Consider the following 19,791-nt stretch of genomic DNA (forward strand, 5'->3'; position numbering starts at 1 on the left):
TGCTTGCTTATTATTGTTGTTATAGTTTTTTTTATTTACAAAAAATGTAACCTTAAACAAGCCTGATAAGGATGCCGGTTCCAAATCAGCTAATAGTTCTCTCAAATCACTCGATTTGTTCCTAAAATTAAGTGTGACTTCATCAGCCATATTACTTATAACCAAAACAAAATACAAACTAAAAATAAATCAATTAGTTAGACACCAAAACACAACAGCAGACGTAACTAATAAGACAGTCGGCCCAGTCAGCTGGTCATAGTCAAAACAGTTGCTTGCACAAGACGTTTCTTCTAACCATACAAAGAGGAATAAAGTTTGATTTATTGAGTAATAATATACCTTAATTGATAACTCGATTATCCTGCCTTCGATTGATAAACATCGAAAAGACACAAATAATAATCGATTTCCGGAACGTCTGCTTACTGCCGTATATACAGCAGTGCCGGTACGCGAGCGGCCTAACTGCCACATATAAGGCAGTTGCCAATTAGAGGCCAGATCGAACACTGAACTAAAGAGCCAAACATTGACTGCTATAGAACGAAATCAAATAGACAATAGACAATAGACAATAGACAATATTCTTTTAATGACATATTCGTAGAGAACAGTACATTGTGTCAATACAAAGTGTTTTAAAAACAGGTTCAGGTGTTAAAAAATTCTTTTTCTGTGTAGTATGGATTTTCTTGCAGCCATATGGTTAGTTGATTCTTGAGCCTCTTGATTGGTTCTTTCTTGTAGTGTCAAAAAACTTAACGGTCCCGTCCTGGCTGGATGTGGCCAGATGGTTCTCATGTGACTGACTCCAGTCCAAACAGTGATAGAAATAGACATTCTTTATTGGCATTAAACATAAGATGCAACAGGCAGAGTCACATAACAACTGTAAACCTAAACTAATATCACAATAAACAACAATTTCATTGAAAGTTATATGTCAGAACTGAAAAATTTTATGAATCTTATCATATAATAAAAACAAGAGAATCTAAGCACGAGTTCATCAATTAAACCTTGTGTTCAATACTCGTATAACTGTCAGAATACTCAATAAAATAAATAACTCCCTAAATAAATAACAATTAGTTTTTTTTTTTATATGTACGTCTATAGGACATTTCAAAAAATGAAATAGCTTTAGACTTGAAATTTTCCATGCAATTTCAGCGAAGCTTGTTATGCGACATGTGGCCTGATGTACTAATACTTTGTTTAATATATAAAGGAACTTTGAGGTATACCACACCATCGAAACGTTCTTATCTTGTTTAGCTGCCTAATACTTTTCACAATATTACGGTCTACTCACAGTGTACCGAGCTCTCCAAACGGGGGCGGTCGCTGAGATGATGTTTTCTGCTTTTCGAGGATTAGTAGTGTCAAAAAACTTAACGGTCCCGTCCTGGCTGGATGTGGCCAGATGGTTCTCATGTGACTGACTCCAGTCCAAACAGTGAATCTGCGTCAAATCACAGTTTAATTCAATTCACACACGAAAAGATATACAGTCACAGATGTTACATCACTGGTGTGGTACAATACTTACGTTGGCCAAGTGAGCGGTAATGTACTGTACAGGTGCTGTTCCTTTCCTTTGGTCCCAAAGCCGAATGTCTCCGTTGTGCGCAGTTGCTAGCAGATACCGAGAGAGACGGTTCCAGCGTACTTGGTTGGCTCCCGCTGCAATATGAATTTTGAATAATTAGGCTACTATTTCAATTAAACTTAATTTATTTGTACATGTTAAATGTATTTAAATTGGTAAAATCATAAAAAAACAATTACTTATAATGGTAAAAACTAATAACAATCCTGAAATACCTACAAAATTTTAAAATTACTCACCATAAAAATCTAAATTATTAATTAGTCCTTGATAAAGTACAATAAAAGCCTATACTAAATCATTCATGAAATTAAAATTTTTCTGAAATTATAAGTATAAAAATAGATTTTGGTTATAGGAACCAACAAAGTGAGTCCATTTAATACAAATCTGATCTGAATTATCAAATATTTTTATTAAATTCAAACAATTTTAATTAAGACTAAGTTAAAAATAATAGCTTTCTGCCAATTGTTCTTACTTTAGCAAAACACAAGTGGAAAAAAATTAAGTCACACTATAATAAATGTCACAATTAAACTGAAATATCCAATAATAACATCTGCTTATGCAGGTGAGTTGAGAGGGGTGTAGCTGTATCAAGATTGGCTGAAACTAATATGATCAAACAACTTTCAACAAGGCTTCTTTATCACAGGCTGCCAGCTGTTTGACAATTTGATGCTACACTGAAGTTATTAAATTAAACTCTGCACTTTCTTTCTTAATTCTCTCTAAAGTTTCTCTTATTATTGTTAATAGTATGGAATGTTTGTATACCCATACTGTAATGACCAATTTTTCTGCCTCCTGATGTTTTGCATGCCTAATATGGTATTAAACACATAATTAGGTATTTTTATTAGACTTAAGAAATATGTATTTATGGTTTTCTATTCTACATATATTTGTACAGTGGAGTCCCGCTAATCCGAACACGTGTAATCCGAACGTCGGTTAATCCGAACAGGTCCAGGAGAAATTATTTATAACAATAAATAATGAACAGTTGTAGGAACTAATTACATAAAAAAATAAAAATGGGTGCATCATTTCGTACATAAACAAAGAAAACTTTAATTAAATAGACATACAGTATTTTATTAAGACAAATTGTGTACGGTACAGTACATAAATAATGAAGTTAAATACAGTACCAAATTGAAACTTATAGGTTAAGTATGAGTTAAATTACTGTATTAAGAAGTGAAATCAAACAAAAATTGGACGTACAGTACTGATATTACTGTACAATATTAATTGTTAAAAGACATAAGTTCAGTTATTGTCTTCTGTCGCATTGAAGAGAGTTTATTGGATGACTCACATTGCTTAACAATAGAACTCCCACACTAAATACGGTAAATGTGTTTAGTATTCGCAAACACGTTTATTTGTCAAGAAATACAATGCAACAGTCAGAAAACATGTTTTAATAAACAATGTTGATAATTTTATAACAAAATAGACCCATTCTCAAGTTTAAAACCGTATTTTTCTGTAATTCTGGCTAATCCGAACAATCACATAATCCGAATAGGGCTCGGTCCCAATTAGGTCGGATTAACGGGACTCTACTGTATTTAGATCTATTTTGATTAGAGATTACTGATCATTCTTCTCCTCAACTGAAAGTTACCATGTATCACTATACTGACCAACAGATGAAAGGGAGATGACTGGTTTTCGAGGATCTCTCAAGTCCCAAATGTTCGTGTAAGTGTCAATAGAACAGCTGGCGATTATATCCGGACTGAATCTGTGCCAGTTGAGGTCTGTCACAACTCTGGTGTGCGCATTCAACAGGTGAACTTGTGTTAGATCCCCGTTACCCAGTCGGTACACTTCCACTCTTTGGTTGCTCTACAACATTAACACTAAATATTTCACACTATCTTCAGTAAAACAAAAAACTAAAATTTATACTTAGTTGAATGGAGGACAACATGCTTTTCATGTGGGTAAATATTTATTTTAGCATAGTGCCTCTATGATGAACAACAATGACAGAAATCATCTACATATGTCTACCAAACATTTAATTTTGTTAAAGCTTGGCGCTCAAATTCTTTCACAAAAATGTTGGTAAAATAAATCGCAGAGACCTACTATGGTCAAAAACCAAGAAATACCAACCAAAAACAAGAAGGTGGTTACACAATCTTATCTGTTTCTTTTTTGTTTGTCTACACATTGATCTGCAAATACAGAACCAAGTTTTAAGTCCCTTTTTTAAATGAAAAAGGGTTGTTGTGTGGTCCCCATAATGTTTTAAGGAGTGGAACAGTACACAACCAGGAAATCGTTTTCAAAGTCCCACATACCAAAACTAATGGAAAATCCAGATAAACTAAATAGAATAGATGTGATTTTATTAAAAAAAAATAAACTAACCTCTAACTTTAGTAATGCTAGGAAACATAATTTTTCTGGTTTGGTTTTGGGATGACGTCTGTGATGGAGGCAATTTGGAATCCGACCAATAGCAAAGGGACAAGAACGAGAGTAGAAATTGGAATTTTTCAAATAGGTTATCTGAGATGTGCTATGGGAAAATTCCCTGTTCATGACTCAGTTCCAGGTGAAGCTCCTGTAGGAAGTCTTTAAGACATAATAAGGAGCAAGAGACCCAGTATGTTGCAAAGACCTTGTTTTCGTCCAATGATTATCACTCATCTCATGGATTGTAGTGAACATGTTGTTGTTCATGCTACCGAGTGATGTCCCTTTTGTAGGAAATGCGAAATCTATCCTCGAGCAGCAGATAGCATAGGATGCAGAGATTGGAATTTTCAAATTTGCTTAACTCAGAAATAATGTACTACTGGAAATTTTCCTCTATGCAACACATCAGGGTTTCAGATAATGCTATTTTGGGAGTCCTTTAAAACGTTAGATAGAGTAATGAGGCGGAATATGCTGCAGAGACATATTATAGATACTCTTTGCTTATAGAATACTCTCCTTACTGATTTTTAACTAAACAATCCAACTTTTTTGTAATTCTTAATTGTGAGACCTTTTGTTTTCAAAGAAAACATCTACAGACCCACATAACTGAAAAAATGGTTATTATTATTTAAAAATTGCAATTTTTCTAAATTACCAAAACTTTTCACACATGGTAGGGCAAGTCTTTTTACTTTATTTCAAGGTTTTAGATGAATTTCTATTACAGAGCCTGTTTGACATGATGCAAAACAACACAGTAAAGGTCAAGATTTATTGTCTTGATTAATTACCTATGAACATTATAAAAGTAAATAACACTGACAGTCTTTGACAAAATAACATTGTAACACATTAAACAAAATTATTGTAAGGAATGCTATAAGGAAAAATATCCATGTAATACATAGCTTTGGACTTAATGCTCTAATATACATGTTTCTTGAAATTTGATTCCAACATAAAAATTATATGGAATCGACTTTAAACGTTTTTCATTAAACATTATATTTTGCTTTTTAGTTTTGACCAATAACATTTTTACAGGTCTTTGATGTCTGATTTTTATGTTTAATTTTAAATTATCACTCCTCACAATTTATAACATAACATTTAAATTTAAAATATTTTCATTAAGTACACTGTTCTAACAGTTTCATAATTACATTAATATTTCATTTTTTTACTGCAGAGTTTGATTTTTACTACTTTAGAAATGTCAATGATTACTCAACTTATAGGTCGAAGAATTTCAATGACAAAGGTAAGTTTACTACTAGTTTCATGAATTTTGTTTGTTTGTTTGAAGAGTAGTTGGTTTTTTATATCTTCACAAACACTCTGCTATGTTATTTGATGATCTGAGGCTTTCAGCGACTATTAGTTGTTGTTAACTATGTGTCATGGTATTACGTTGGACAAGTTCTTGATGGAGGCATAGTTCAATACTTGCTAAAAATAAACTTTCTGAATTACTAGACTTAAGTGAAAGTGGTAAACAACAAGTGTTATTTCGGTACTTTGGGATTATACCGACCACACCAGTATGAAGAACACAAAAATAGAAATTTATAGAAACAAACATGAATAGAACGAAAAAACAACTCTTCAATTACAAAATTACAAACTTACAAGCATTTCCAGGTATTGTGATCGGTATTGTTGTCGCTGTTATCTTATCTTTCTCGAGAATCCTGATTACGGCAGGCCGCGCGGCATCACGTGATTTGCACGGTACATAATTGCCTTTCCATTTCAATTCAATTTATATTTCTGATTAGCCCCTCTAGAATTTGATATTTTACTGATAGGTACTATCTCGAGGGATGTTTTTCTTTCGTCGACATCAGCGCGGGGCAGCACCGAAGGTGCTGTCGAAGCCCGCGCTGATGGCCGGAGGCACTCGCATTTTGTGTGGCGGAATGTGATCAAGAATAAAAACAAGTTTTGAGTGTTTTTTTAATAAAGAGTTTAGTTTGGTAAATGTTTGTTTTTGTTAAATTTTTGTGTTTGGAGAAATGTAGAGGTAAAACACGAAAGTACAACAAAGCGATGCACCAGCTGAACGGGGCGGCGAGGCTCTGCAATCACGTTATCTACTAGACGCTCGACTTTGACCTCTGTCTGAGGATGGGGAGGGGTTTGCGATAAGACAATTCCTGTTTTATACTGACGAAATAGTCTTCTACGCTAATCTAGTAATCAGTAGAAGCAAAATGTTAAATAAACGATTCATGTCTGGGGTGTGGTCGGTATAATCCCAAAGTACCGTTATTTCTTTATAAGAGTTATATTTTTAAAAGCTACAATTGTTTGGAGAAATACCAGGGCCAGCGGTTTGGATTAGATTTAAGAAAGAGGTATAAAGCACTCTTAGTTTCTAACACATCTACCTAAGCTTATTGCATACTCCAGTTCCGCTAGTAGGGCATGCCTACCCTTGTACCTTCAACAAGTTCCAAAAGCTTATGCTTAGTGATGACATCAAAAACATGGCTGTGAGATTCCCAATAAGGTTTTTCTCCTAACCACCTCTCACAATCCACAATGATTCAAGCCGTCACCTCCGACTGATTACATAGCCTACACCAAAAAGCGTTTTCAGTAGCGAGTTATAAAGAGTAGAAATATTTTCTGAATTGACCGTGTCAGGGCCAGGTGGATTACTATATAATATAAACCTAGGATTTGAAAGATAAACACGCCAACTCCTGGTTAAACATATACGTCCCTGCCCCTGAAAATTAAAAAAATTAGTGTCAGACTTAAATACAGTGTTTCCTTCACTCACAGATATTGCACAAACGTCCCTTTCGTTGGCATTTGGGCTCCACTCTGCACTACCCACATCGTACTTGCTCTGTCTGGCAAATTTTCTCAACACATCGGAGGGATCGTCAAGTTTCTTCAACCCTAAAAACCTTCTCCTAAAACAAATATTTACAAAATTCAATACTCCAACAGTCACAGTCAAACAAACAAATCAGGGCCAACAAAATGTCTTTATACGCTGAACAACGAAAAACTTACCCAGCAAGAAGAACATAATCTCCCGACCAATCCACAGCCATGGCACTCGCCTAAACAAAGAAATAAGATGGTTGCAATTTAATGTTTTGAAATATATCTGGCACTTACATCTGACAACAATATATATAAACAAAGACAGGCATTCATACGATATATCCATTCTTAAGCCAAAGAACATCCTTTTTTAATAAAACATAACTTATAAAACAAAAAAGTAGAATATATAATTATTTTTTTTTTATAAAAAATTTAAAATTTATATTTATAATTTATATATTATTTAACACAAAGTGTACATCATCAATTACATGATAGCAACAATCCACGCTAGCCTATAATTATTAACTATAAATACATTTAAAAATTCGTCATCCCTTTAAATAAATGTATCTTTACTATAGTTAAGAGTCGAAGTTTTTTTCATTTTACAAGACATTGTCAAAACACTGAATATTTTATGGAATAGGCCTAGGCCTAATTTGAAATCACAATTTAGTGGTACATATGTAAAATTAACTTAAAATTTATAAAATACAGTGATTACAAATGACAAGAACCAGGTTATACATCAGTACTCAAAGCACTCACTTACAGTATACAAGCATTTTTCAGTTAACCATAACTTAATAGTGGTTTTAAATCTGTTTAGGGACATGCCTTTGACTTCACTAGAAATAAATTAAATAACTTAATGCCCTGATATACAAAGCTGTTTTGAGTGCTAGAGTAAACGCATCTTTTTGTAACAATATTTAGCCTATTCCTTGTTTCATAGTAAGCATACTAACAGCTAAATAATGATAAGATATTCAATGGTTTTTGCTAATCGCATTTGCAAATTTTTACAACACCCCGAGCACCGGTGACCTCTCTCTCAGTTGAATATAAATTACAAAACATTAACATTAACAGATAATAGTATTTTTTCTAACTATTTACTAGCATTTAGACACTAAAATTAAGTTTCTGAAGTGAAACATTTACGAATTTCAGACAAGTTTGTATCTATAATGCAGTTTTTAAACTTCATTCTAAAGTTAAAAGCATAGTCTTAAATGTGGCCAACAGCTGATTAACCTTGGCCAACAAAGTGGCACAGTGTCTAGTATTTGACTGTGGAACATACACAGCTTGTGTAAGCTCTGAAAGCAATAGTCATCAATCAAATATAACTATTACAATATATCTGTTATTATTAATCTTCAAGGCCCTGCAGTAACAAATTTATTTTGGTTGATACTGCTGTTCAGCCAATATTTATGTAAACAATCTACAGTCAATCTAACATCAGTCGGTGCGCAAGGCCTTTGAGACTTTAGTTCAAGGAATAGGTCACATGAAGAACATAAGGTAAGTAGCTGGACCAAGGAAAGGAATTTTTTCACACTTTAAATGTATGATAACCTCTGTTCATGTAAGAATGAACACATCTGACAAATAATAGAGAGACATGGTCATTTTCATATAAACACATTTAAAAAGAGTCACAAGTAGCCTACGAGCACAATTGTACTAATAATTTGAATTACAAAATCAAAACCTTCATGTTTCAGTTAATAATTCACCATAAAAAATCAATCAATTTTACAAAAAGATGTTTACATTTTTTTAAAGTTGTTCATCCTGCAAAAGAATAGGTTTCTTATATTAACCCTTAGAGCGCTTGATATGAATTTCCTAGTGTGCAGTTAGCTATAAAAAGTTATTGCTAATTTACAGTTATATTTTAATTAAGATTTCTGAAGTTATAGGAAGTAAAAACACTAAACCTAATTTTTTTAAAGACTTTTACAAAATATTTTTTACAAATAAATGTAGAAGAAAGCAAAACATGTAACTTTCCAATTCACTGATAACAGAAAATCAAATCGTATTTTGAAAAGGCCGTCAAACGTGCCATAGTACAGCACAATATGGCATTTGGTTATATGACAACCAGTTTCGGATCAATTACAGGCAGCCAAGAACTACAAATACAACACAATTATCTAATGTTCAGTAAACACCCTAACACATTTTATCAACAGTTTTATGAACTACAGTTTGCGATCGAAGCATAACATCTAATAGTGAGATTTATCCTCATGCACATGTGGAGTCATCGCTATGGGAAGGATTAATACTTTGATGCAACTGATACCTCAGTTTTAAACAGTTACAATCAATTATAAAGTTTGAAATTCTCTATAAAAAAAATAATTTAATTCATTAGGATTTTAATAAAAATCCAACTTTACCCATATGTCTTGTCTTGTAAAATTGAAGTTGCAGATCTATTTTAATTTAGAAAAAAAGACATTTCTTTTTAGTTATTTGTTAATAACCTTCGGTTGATTGTAATTATACAAAATAAAGAAACTAACACCACAATGGGCTTGAGTCACCTGTAAATCTCTGTGCTCGGCAATGATGAATTCACTGCTCCACCGAGTGGCCATGGTGATTCAGGATCCAATCAGTTACGCAAGATGATTTTAGTAAATACCTAGAAAAGAAAAATGTTTCCTAATAAAACTCACTATTCTTTTAAGAATCAAAATAGTGTTATATAATTAAAAACAATTTATAGCCTAGTGTATGGTTTCACATACAATTTGATACAGTTTCAATGCCAAGATACCTATTACTCACTATAGGAATTTTTTTTGATAAAATCGTCATTATAAAGCTCAGCTGCAAAGTCACATACACCACTTTCAATTTTTCATTAACCCTAGTCATATTTTAAGCTAGTTTGTGACAAACTTATTTAGAGACAGGACCCACGCCTTAGTAGCCTTTTTGAAACTTTGGAAAAGCAAAAGGGGAAGAGAAGAGTGAATAAAAAATGTCCGATGGGATTTAAAATGAGAATATTACTTATCTAAAAAAACTTCATGAGATAAATAAACAAAAGTGAAAGTTATTCAAGTTTTTGAAGGTTGGATGGAAAATTATTGTTGGTGTCATACATGAAATTAGAAAGTTAAATCGAAACAATGAAAGCTAACAAAATAGTATACATTCATAATTAATATGAATAAAATTTCTTTATATATATTGAAATTTTTACTGAATTACATTTGAGCAACAAATTAATATTATGTTTATAAGTAAGGAAGGTGTGAATAGCATCAGCTAAATATTATATTTAATCATAGCTGCGTATGTAGGATGACCAGATGGGGGGGTATTTGTATATGCGATACTTACATATAAGTAAACAAAATCACACTGGGACAACACTCTGCAGACTGAATTATAACGGACGTAAATATGTATAATGTAAAGTGTATTCAAATATTCTTACCAAGTTTGTCTAAGTACCCAGTCTACCCAGCAGGGATCACTTCTGGCTGGTTTATACCTACCAGTTGAACCCACCACTGGGCACAGCAAAAACCGATGTGCCACTTCAATCTGGGCAACCTTATGGATGTCCAGTAGCGGCACATCACTAACCGCAAATGTTGAGATTCTGGGATTCATGGGCAATTCGATAGGTCTAGCCTACTGTGGAGGATGGCTGTTGGAGTTGGTGGGGTTTGTTCCCTTACCTCAGAGGCTCTTGTTAACCTCAACAAGGGTGTGCCACCCCCTGCCTACTTTGACTGGAGAGGCTGGTTCACAGCTGGCCTCCCTTCTTCCGGGATGACTTTGAGATGTAGTGCCCTAATTCTTCCTCATGGATCTCGATAGGAGGCGGCCCCTACTCCCTAACCTTACCCATCCTGAATATCCTATCACTCCGGAAGCAGCGCAAAGGTCCTTACAGGACTAAGTGCAATTTATAAGCTTCTTGTCCTAAGAGAACAAAAAAAAAAAAAAAAAAAAAAAAAAAAAAAAAAAGTACCCAGTCTGCAGAATTTTGTCCCAGTTTGAATGATTTGAAGAGGTTTTTTGTGAAATACACATACTTAGGATATAGCGGGGAAAGAGTTTTTTTTAACTGTATGTAAGTAATGCATATACAAATATCCTTATCAAATTTCATTGATATCGGATTAGTCTAAGAACCCAGTCTGCAGAGTTTTGTCCCAGTTTGCAAGATTCGAAGAGGTTTTTCTTTAAATAGACTTATTTAGGATATACCGGGAAGTTGAGTTTTTTATTGTATGTAAGTAACACATATTCAAATATTTTTCCAAGTTTCATTGAAATCGGATTAGCCTAAGTACCCAATCTGCAATATGGACAGTCCCTTAAAGAAGTTCCTGAGTATACAGAGGAGACTATGTTTTCCATCCTTACACAAAAATCTCGTTCGATATTATGAGAGCTGGTGGTATAGAAGTGCAAATGAACAAAAGTTTTATATTATGATGGAGATCCATGGACACAAATAAATACTCACAAGGCAAGCGATCATAAATAATAGTACAAGACAAGAAGTTCTTATTTACCGCCATCAAAACACCACTACTCTTCTTCATACTAGTAGCAGCTGTCCTGTCACACCTATACACTATAGCCCAATAGCCTAATTCACCATTAACGCCTTCACGATCCGTCGCAGTCAACATGTTAAACTTTGTTACATCACCAGCTGCAATTAAATGTAGTTAACACCGTCACTGCGACACAAGTCATGGACTGACTTTAGGACAGCCCGAGTAGTACTAATATGCATCCGCCGCAGTCAACATGTTAAACCTTGATACATCACCAGCTGCAGCAAATGTAGTTAACACCTTCACTGCGATACAAGTCATGGACTGACTTTAGGACAGCCCGAGTAGTACTAATGTGCATCCGCCGCAGTCAACATGTTAAACCTTGATACATCACCAGCTGCAGCAAATGTAGTTAACACCTTCACTGCGATACAAGTCATGGACTGACTTTAGGACAGCCCGAGTAGTACTAATGTGCATCCGCCGCAGTCAACACGTTAAACTTTGATACATCACAGCTGCAGTAAATGTAGTTAACACCGTCACAGCGACACAAGTCATGGACTGACTTTAGGACAGCCCGAGTAGTACTAATGTCCATCTGCCGCAGTCAACATGTTAAACTTTGATACATCAACAGCTGCAGTAAACATAGTTAACACTGTCACTGTGACACAAGTCATGGACTGACTTTAAGACAGCCCGAGTAGTACTAATATGCATCCGCCGCAGTCAACATGTTAAACCTTGATACATCACCAGCTGCAGTAAATGTAGTTAACACCGACACTGCGACACGAGTCATGGACTGACTTTAGGACAGCCCGAGTAGTACTAATATGCATCCGCCGCAGTCAACATGTTAAACCTTGATACATCACCAGCTGCAGTAAATGTAGTTAACACCGACACTGCGACACGAGTCATGAACTGACTTTAGGACAGCCCGAGTAGTACTAGGCCTAATATACAATCGCCACAGTCAACATGTTAAAAAATCCAGAGATAGTTTAGTTTCCATAGTATCGATGACTATTCTAAGGTACATACAAACCGGGTCTGCTTATTTAACTTTGCCCATATTTTCTTTTAGCTTTTACAGAATAAAAATGAATAGGCTACCCAGAAATACATACAAGAATATTTACTGTTCACATAGGTTAAAAACATAAAGACTGACCACAAGAAATCCCAATCTTACCTGTTTATTATTCTTCAAAACTGTTAATAATAATAATAATCCTAAACACTAACTGGGAACATTATTAGTAAGCTCCTACCCCTACAGGAATTGTATGTGGAGCAAATAAATTTTTTGTTTTGTTTTTACAATCGCGTAGGCACAAACATATTTGAACATAATTTAAATCATAAAATTGCATGGGTTTGTCATATTTATCTAAATCGACATCTTAAAAATAAAATAATACAAAGTGAATAAAGGAGTGACTACATATCGAAAACAGTGACTGAAAACTAACCGAACCAAACCGACGAATGACCAATAGGCATTGAACAGTGAATTGACAACTGATAACAAACTTAATATTTACTCACAGACCAACATTTTTTTATTTTTCAAAAAGCAGGCTTATATTATTTAACATGCTACCTCAGTGTATCTTACGATTGTTTTGTTACTGTGTGAATTAAATGAGCAGATAGAGCTTATGTGTTCAAATTTTGGACTAGGCCTACCTACAATATGTTGATGTAAATTATTGTTTAAGACAGTATCTCCTTGCAAAAGATGGTAGACATCTAAATAAGAAGGGACATTTTTTACCGGGATTCATAATGCATCAGGTTCTTTTGGACATGTGTATTTTAAACAAAAAACCAACCTTCTGAACCTGTTTCTGCTTGCTTGTCGGGAAACGAAATCATCCCTCATTAACATTCTTCAATGTAGCACAACAGGAACGTAAGCAGTCTTTCTTTGATTCGTCTTTCAACTCCTATGTAGGTGCTGCTCATAGTTATCCCGTAAAAATTCTACATCAGAATATTCGTGGTTTGATGACAAATCATGAAACCCTCCAGCTCTTTCTACAGGAAGAAAATCCAATGGTGGTGTGTCTAAGCGAGCATCATGCTAATCATCTTGGTATCCTACAATATTAGATGGTTATGTGGCTGCAAGCTCGTATTGTAGATCTGGAATGGAAAAAGGTGGAGTAGCGATCGTTGTAAGGCCAAGTATTACATTTTTGATGTAGCTGCCTACTGTGTTGAAGGTGTCTGTGAGCTGGCGGCTATTTCGGTTGTGTTGGACAGTATAAAACTTCTGGTGGTCGGAGTCTATAGACCCCCCTCTAAATACAGAGAAGTGTTTTACGAAAATATCTATGGTTGCCTTTCACACATCATGAAGGGTTGTGATAATACTATTGTCCTCGGTGATTTCAATATTAATCTGGTAGTTTCTTCTAACGACTCTGAAACCCTTCTAAATTATATGTTTTCCTTTGGGCTACGTCAGACTATTCACTCGTATACCCGAGAACTTGAGGAGTCTCGAACCTTGATTGACCATATTTATACAGATGTGTCTGAGGGTATACCTTGTTTTAGGAGCTCTGCATTAGTGCGATATTTAACTGACCATCATGCACAGACGACTATACTTAGCACACCATCGTCACCGAACTCGTCTCCAGCTTTATTCTGTAATAAACGTGTTTTTTTTTTTTTCAGAGGAAAATATAAGGCTCTTCAAGTCATTTCTAAACAGGGAAAACTGGGTTGATTTTTATTTTATGAATGATGTGAATAGAAAGTTTGATATCTTCTTTCAGGATATAAACTTTCATTTTAACGCCTGCTTCCCTCTAGCAAGGAGAAAAGTCTTCACGAAAAAATGTAAAAAGTTTAAGGTCAAATTAAATAGTGAAGCATTAATGCTTAGAGAAGAGTTAAGAAACTGTTATGTGGAGTCAAAAGATTTACCTTCTTCTCATATATGTAGCCAGAGATATCTTGGCCTCAGAAAGTTGTATCGTAAGCTCATTCTGAAACTCAAATCAGAGAGTGTAAAACAACAGCTTAGCATGTCATCCAACAAGACCAAAACTCTTTGGGGCATTGTCAATCAGAGTAGAGGTTCAAAAAAACAGGATGAAAAAAGGTACCAGTGTCCTGTAATTAGAGGTCAGTCTGGAAAGGTGATTGATGATCCCTTGGAGGTTTGCAACATCTTCAACGATTACTTTCTAAATATTGGTCACGGGACATCAAACAGCAATAGCTCTTCATTATTTAATATATTTCCTTTAAACTCGTTTTCTTATCCCCTACTAATCTCATTGAAACAGTAGAATCAATTCACAGCTTGAGAACAAAGTATTCAGCTGGATATGATGAAGTGTCATCGGCTTTACTAAAAAAAATTGCTACAGAACTTGCTGAGCCACTTTGTGATTTGATCAATCATTCATTTTCAGCAGGTGTCTTCCCAGATTGTCTAAAACTTTCTGTGGTAAACCCTCTTTATAAGAAGGGCAGCAATCTGGAATGTTCCAACTATAGGCCAGTATCGATCATCTCAACATTGTCAAAAGTTATTGAAAAAGTCGTGTTAAATAGGCTATGGAGTTTATGAAGAGTAACAACTTGCTTTTCAGTCATCATTACGGGTTCACCCAAGGGAAAAGTACTGTTGATGCGATGTTCTGGGTTGTCCAAAATATTGTTGATGCTATCGACTCAGGAAACCATTCTAGCGGCTTGTTCTTTGATCTAAGCAAAGCCTTCGATCTTGTTGACCATGATCTTATACAGAATAAAATGTTTAACATGGGAATTAGAGGTATTGCTCTTAGTTGGTTTCAATCTTATCTAGTGGGAAGAACCCAGTGTGTTAAGGTGAGTTCTGTCGATTAGTCCAAAACCATCTGTAGTGCATTTTCCAAGCAAGAAACGGTCAGGAAGGGCGTCCCACAGGGTGTAATTTTGGGCCCTGTACTTTTTTTTTATTTCCATCAATGACCTACCATGAAAATATTGTCTTTTTCTCAGAAGCCCATCAGGTTTCAGGCACTTTCCTAAAAAAAGAGTGAGGGCACCTTAGGATGCAACAACGTATATGTAGTGTGTTTTTTTCTCTCTCTAAATATGCTTATTTATATAATTTTAAATATTCCATGAAATACGTAAATCACTACATTTAAACAAATGTAATTTTTATATTTTGTAATAACTGTTGCTGATTTATAAATATTACTGTCATGCACGAAACATTAATTTAGAGCAGCAGTTTTTATGACTTTCAAAAGTGTCAATAACTTGGAAAAAAAACTTCTACTAATGTTATTTGGACTAGTCACTAACTAACCTATCATACCTTAATACGTACATTATACTGTATTTGACTTATCGAACACTACGTATGTATTTTATAGCTGCACTGTTAGTATACTATCTTAATAACTACTCTCATCTAATAATATAATTACAATGTGAGGGAAAACAGTAATATTCAGTAATTCACAGTAATTCATGCATATTAAGTCCATGCTTTAATCAATATAAATGATAGTATATTTATTGCATATACTTTTATCTTTACTCTATGGCAAATTTTGTTAAGGATCTGCAAGTACTGATCTACTTATTGCTATCGGATCGGGGAAGAATATGTAAACAAAACATTACAGAACTGCGATAGAGTAGGTAGGTAGAAATCTGAGGTATTTCTTATAAGTTATTGTCAAAATATTGTATATTGAAGCTCTTAGTTCATTATTAATAAGTAGCTACATATTATCTGATGTTGTAGATTACTTTTAGTTTGTACAATGAGTTGTTTTGTACTGCCTACTAAAATGTAAACCTATAGGTTATGTTACATTAACCTAGCACATCATTTTGAATTGAACCTGAATTGAAATTAGTTTATAAATCTTAGTAGGGGCTGCAGTCTAGGTGTAGAGTTCAATAAGCGGACCCGATTTTTATATAGATTAGTATAATCATCAATAGTTAATATTCATATAATTATCAATCTCTATAGTCTACATATCTATTATAGTCATAATAACAATCATATTTTAAATTGAAATAATTAGTATAATACACATAGTGACAATCTCATAAACAGTACAGGAGCTAAAATGATCAGATAAACAATAAGGACTGGAAATAGGAAAAGCTCAAAATAATAACATAACAAACGTATGTTTTATATATATATATATATATATATATATATATATATATATATATATATATATATATATATATGCCTTATTTATATAACTATTTATGCCTTCTCCTGGGTAGCAATTTGATTAACCGCTTTCAAGAAGTTGTTGAAACATCCTCTCTAGAAAACCATACTTTTCCTCTGTACAAATTCTCACATAGATGATCTGGAAATAGGCCGGTTGAGATGCCACTTTTTAAACTTCGTTCCACGGTCCTCCACGAGCTTTCAGGGGTAGACTTTAATAAGCTGCGTATACTTGTTATTGAATTGCTATTATCAAATGGTTCGAGTGTTTTTATCCAAAGGATTAATTCAATATTACAATTTATTTAACTTAGCATATGATTTCAACTTATTAGTTATAGCAATTTGTATGTAAACAGTAAACAGCAAGAAGTAACTAAAATTTTAACTAATCTAAAATTTAGCGATGATTATGAGGAAAATATGTGAGATATTTCTCACAAGTAACTGTTTAAGTGGCTTCAACATGTCGATTTGGCTCCTGGTAACCCCGAGGGGGAGAATTCTTTCCTTCATTTGACAAAAGCGGTTACTCGTTGATATAAAGCTGGGCAATTCGTAATATTGTAAGGTTTCTTTGATATCTAAGTCTAGGCCATAGTTGGTTTTGTAATGATATTGTTAAATGTATGGGTAATTCTAAGCAATATATGGGTCAACCTCGATTTTTCTCATATTACAATATAATGTTCCAATAGTCAATTAGAAAAGGAAATGACTAGAATTTCTTGCCGGAAAGCAGTTATAGGGAGCAGGCAATCGCCAGACGGTCATATATTGCTTAGAGTTACCTATTAGTGATCAGGGGCACTCACGTGATCTGGGCTTCAAATTTGGAACTACTCGAGTTAATTTTTTTTTCTAAAAGAGCAAGCAGCGCGATGCGCTGCGCAGCGGGCAGGCATCGTGCGTGATCCTTTTTTTATTAAAAATTTCTGATAAATTGTTATTACATATTACAATATAATGTAGGTAATGTATGAAAAACAATTTTAAACACATAATTACATGCTGGAAAGCAAAGTAAACCAATATAATCCGCCCAATACAAAATCTCCGTAAAAATCTGGTAAAGGAATCTGTGTCATTCCTTTGGCCTGAATCAATTCAGTATAGACGAAGATCACGCACGATGCTTGCCCGCTGCGCAGCGCTTCGCGCTGCTTGCTCTTTTAGAAAAAAAATTAACTCGAGTAGTTCCAAATTTGAATCCCAGATCACGTCAGTGCCCCTGATCACTAATAGGTAATTCTCGCGGTTGCCTGCTCCCTATAACTGCTTTCCAGCAAGAAATTCTAGTCATTTCCTTTTCTAATTGACTATTGGAACATTATATTGTAATATGAGTTGCCTGCCCTATAACTGCTTTCCGGCAAGAAATTCTAGTCATTTCCTTTTCTAATTGACTATTGGAACATTATATTGTAATATGAGAAAAATCGAGGTTGACCCATATATTGCTTAGAATTACCAATGTATGTTTTTAGAATTGTAATGTACGAGATTCTTCTTTTATGGTTATTTATAACTCTTATGGTATATGTTTTTTACATATCGAAGTTGGATAGTACAACGAGTTGTTCGATAATAGCAATTGAAGAACGAGTGTAGGCCGCTTATTAAAGTCTCCCCACTTTCAGCTGTCTTATTGTCTATAAGACACAATACGATTATTATTAAAGTTGATACAGGTTAGTTATTATTAAAAAATCAGTATCAGCTCATTATATCGATAGTTATAATTAAGTAATATATTTGTCAATATTGATATAAAACAAAGGTCCGCTTATAGTACTCTACATCAGTCTAGTAAGCAGCCATACAGTTGAATCAGAGAACCAAATTATCCATTAAACACATCTAAACTATTGAATAAAAAAACATTCTAATTTATAGTTAGGACAGTTAATTGTTGCTAGCTCTTTTAATATATTGAATAATATTGTTCGAAATGAATTAAAACAAAGTAAAATCATTTGTATGTTGTTTTATTTCCGGCCACAGCGGTTTTCTTTTTTTTAGTACAATGGCAATAAACATGCATTATTTGTTTCACAAGCTGTCAGCTGTGTTTATTCTTCAAAATAGTATGGAGTAACTGAGTATTACACTGCTGTGTTTTTATTTAATATTATTGAATTTGGTACTTTGGGATTATACCGACCACACCCAGACATGAATCGTTATTTGACATTTTGCTTCTACTGATTACTAGATTAGCGTAGAACAATATTTTGTCAATATAAAACAGGAATTGTCTTATCGCAAACCCCTCCCCATCCTCAGACAGAGGTCAAAGTCGAGCGGTCTAGTAGATAATGTGATTGCAGAGTCTCGCCGCCCGTTCAGCTGGTGCGTCGCTTTGTTGTACTTCCGTGTTTTACCTCTACATTTCTCCAAACACAAAAATTCAACAAAAACAAACATTACCAAACTAAAACTAAACTCTTTATTGAATAAACACTCAAAACTTGTTTTTATTCTTGATCACATTCCGCCACCCAAAATGCGAGTGCTTCCTCTTTTTTTTTATCATTCAATTATTTTTGTAAATATTTAGAAAGAGCTGAACTATACTGTAATTTTGAATACCTGTAACGTAATCCTGTTCAACATCCTTATTTTGGTGTCTGTAATTTAGATAATCATAAGTGTCGATGAATTAATTATGGTGGTGGCCACTTATTATACTGCAACCTCAGTGCCTCAAGTAATTGAATTATGGTAAGAAAGTCGTGTGTGTGTGTGTGTGTGTGTGTGGGTTCTTAACATGATTTTGATTGAAAAATAGGCCTACATAGAGTACAAAATTCTTATTCTCTGCTAGTTTTGTAACAGAGAATTTCTTAAATTTGGTGTGACCTAATTTCTTTTCTTCCTTTTGTTGAAAATGTCAAGTTTAAGATTTTTTAGAATCTTTAATTATCTTGGTTCCAAGTAGAAAACCAATTGAAAGGATTTTTACAATGGAATCTGCAGAGACCCGTCCTATAGTTAATTATCGGTATTACGCAAATTACTGATTGTTAAAATGTGTTATTGTAATTAACTTTACAAAAAAAAAACAATTACCAAATTCACAAACTTTTATAAAT

General features: G+C 34.0%; 2 protein-coding genes across 5 annotated transcripts in view; one reads left to right on the top strand and one right to left on the bottom strand.

Annotated features, from left to right (window-relative positions):
• The window catches only part of LOC124364779 (GATOR complex protein WDR59), a 59,086-nt gene extending 46,110 nt beyond the window's left edge, over positions 1-12,976 (bottom strand). For 2 of the 3 annotated variants that reach the window (XM_046820522.1, XM_046820520.1), the window contains exons 1-7: positions 12,668-12,976; positions 9,478-9,578; positions 7,094-7,143; positions 6,855-6,990; positions 3,274-3,478; positions 1,556-1,689; positions 1,319-1,468 (exon numbers count right to left, since the gene is read on the bottom strand). In XM_046820522.1, the coding sequence (XP_046676478.1) occupies positions 1,319-1,468; positions 1,556-1,689; positions 3,274-3,478; positions 6,855-6,990; positions 7,094-7,143; positions 9,478-9,531 (729 nt within the window). In that variant the 5' untranslated portion in view covers positions 9,532-9,578; positions 12,668-12,976. The remainder of the gene's footprint in view (positions 1-1,318; positions 1,469-1,555; positions 1,690-3,273; positions 3,479-6,854; positions 6,991-7,093; positions 7,144-9,477; positions 9,579-12,667) is intronic. The other variant, XM_046820521.1, reaches the window with a different exon arrangement.
• A 3,064-nt stretch (positions 12,977-16,040) lies between these two features.
• The window catches only part of LOC124364780 (mediator of RNA polymerase II transcription subunit 16), a 56,465-nt gene continuing 52,714 nt past the window's right edge, over positions 16,041-19,791 (top strand). For both annotated transcript variants that reach the window (XM_046820523.1, XM_046820524.1), the window contains exon 1: positions 16,041-16,137. The gene's annotated coding sequence lies outside the window, so the exon portion shown is untranslated. The remainder of the gene's footprint in view (positions 16,138-19,791) is intronic.

Source organism: Homalodisca vitripennis, chromosome 6 (genome assembly GCF_021130785.1).
Source record: "Homalodisca vitripennis isolate AUS2020 chromosome 6, UT_GWSS_2.1, whole genome shotgun sequence".
NCBI classification, from domain to species: domain Eukaryota; kingdom Metazoa; phylum Arthropoda; class Insecta; order Hemiptera; family Cicadellidae; genus Homalodisca; species Homalodisca vitripennis.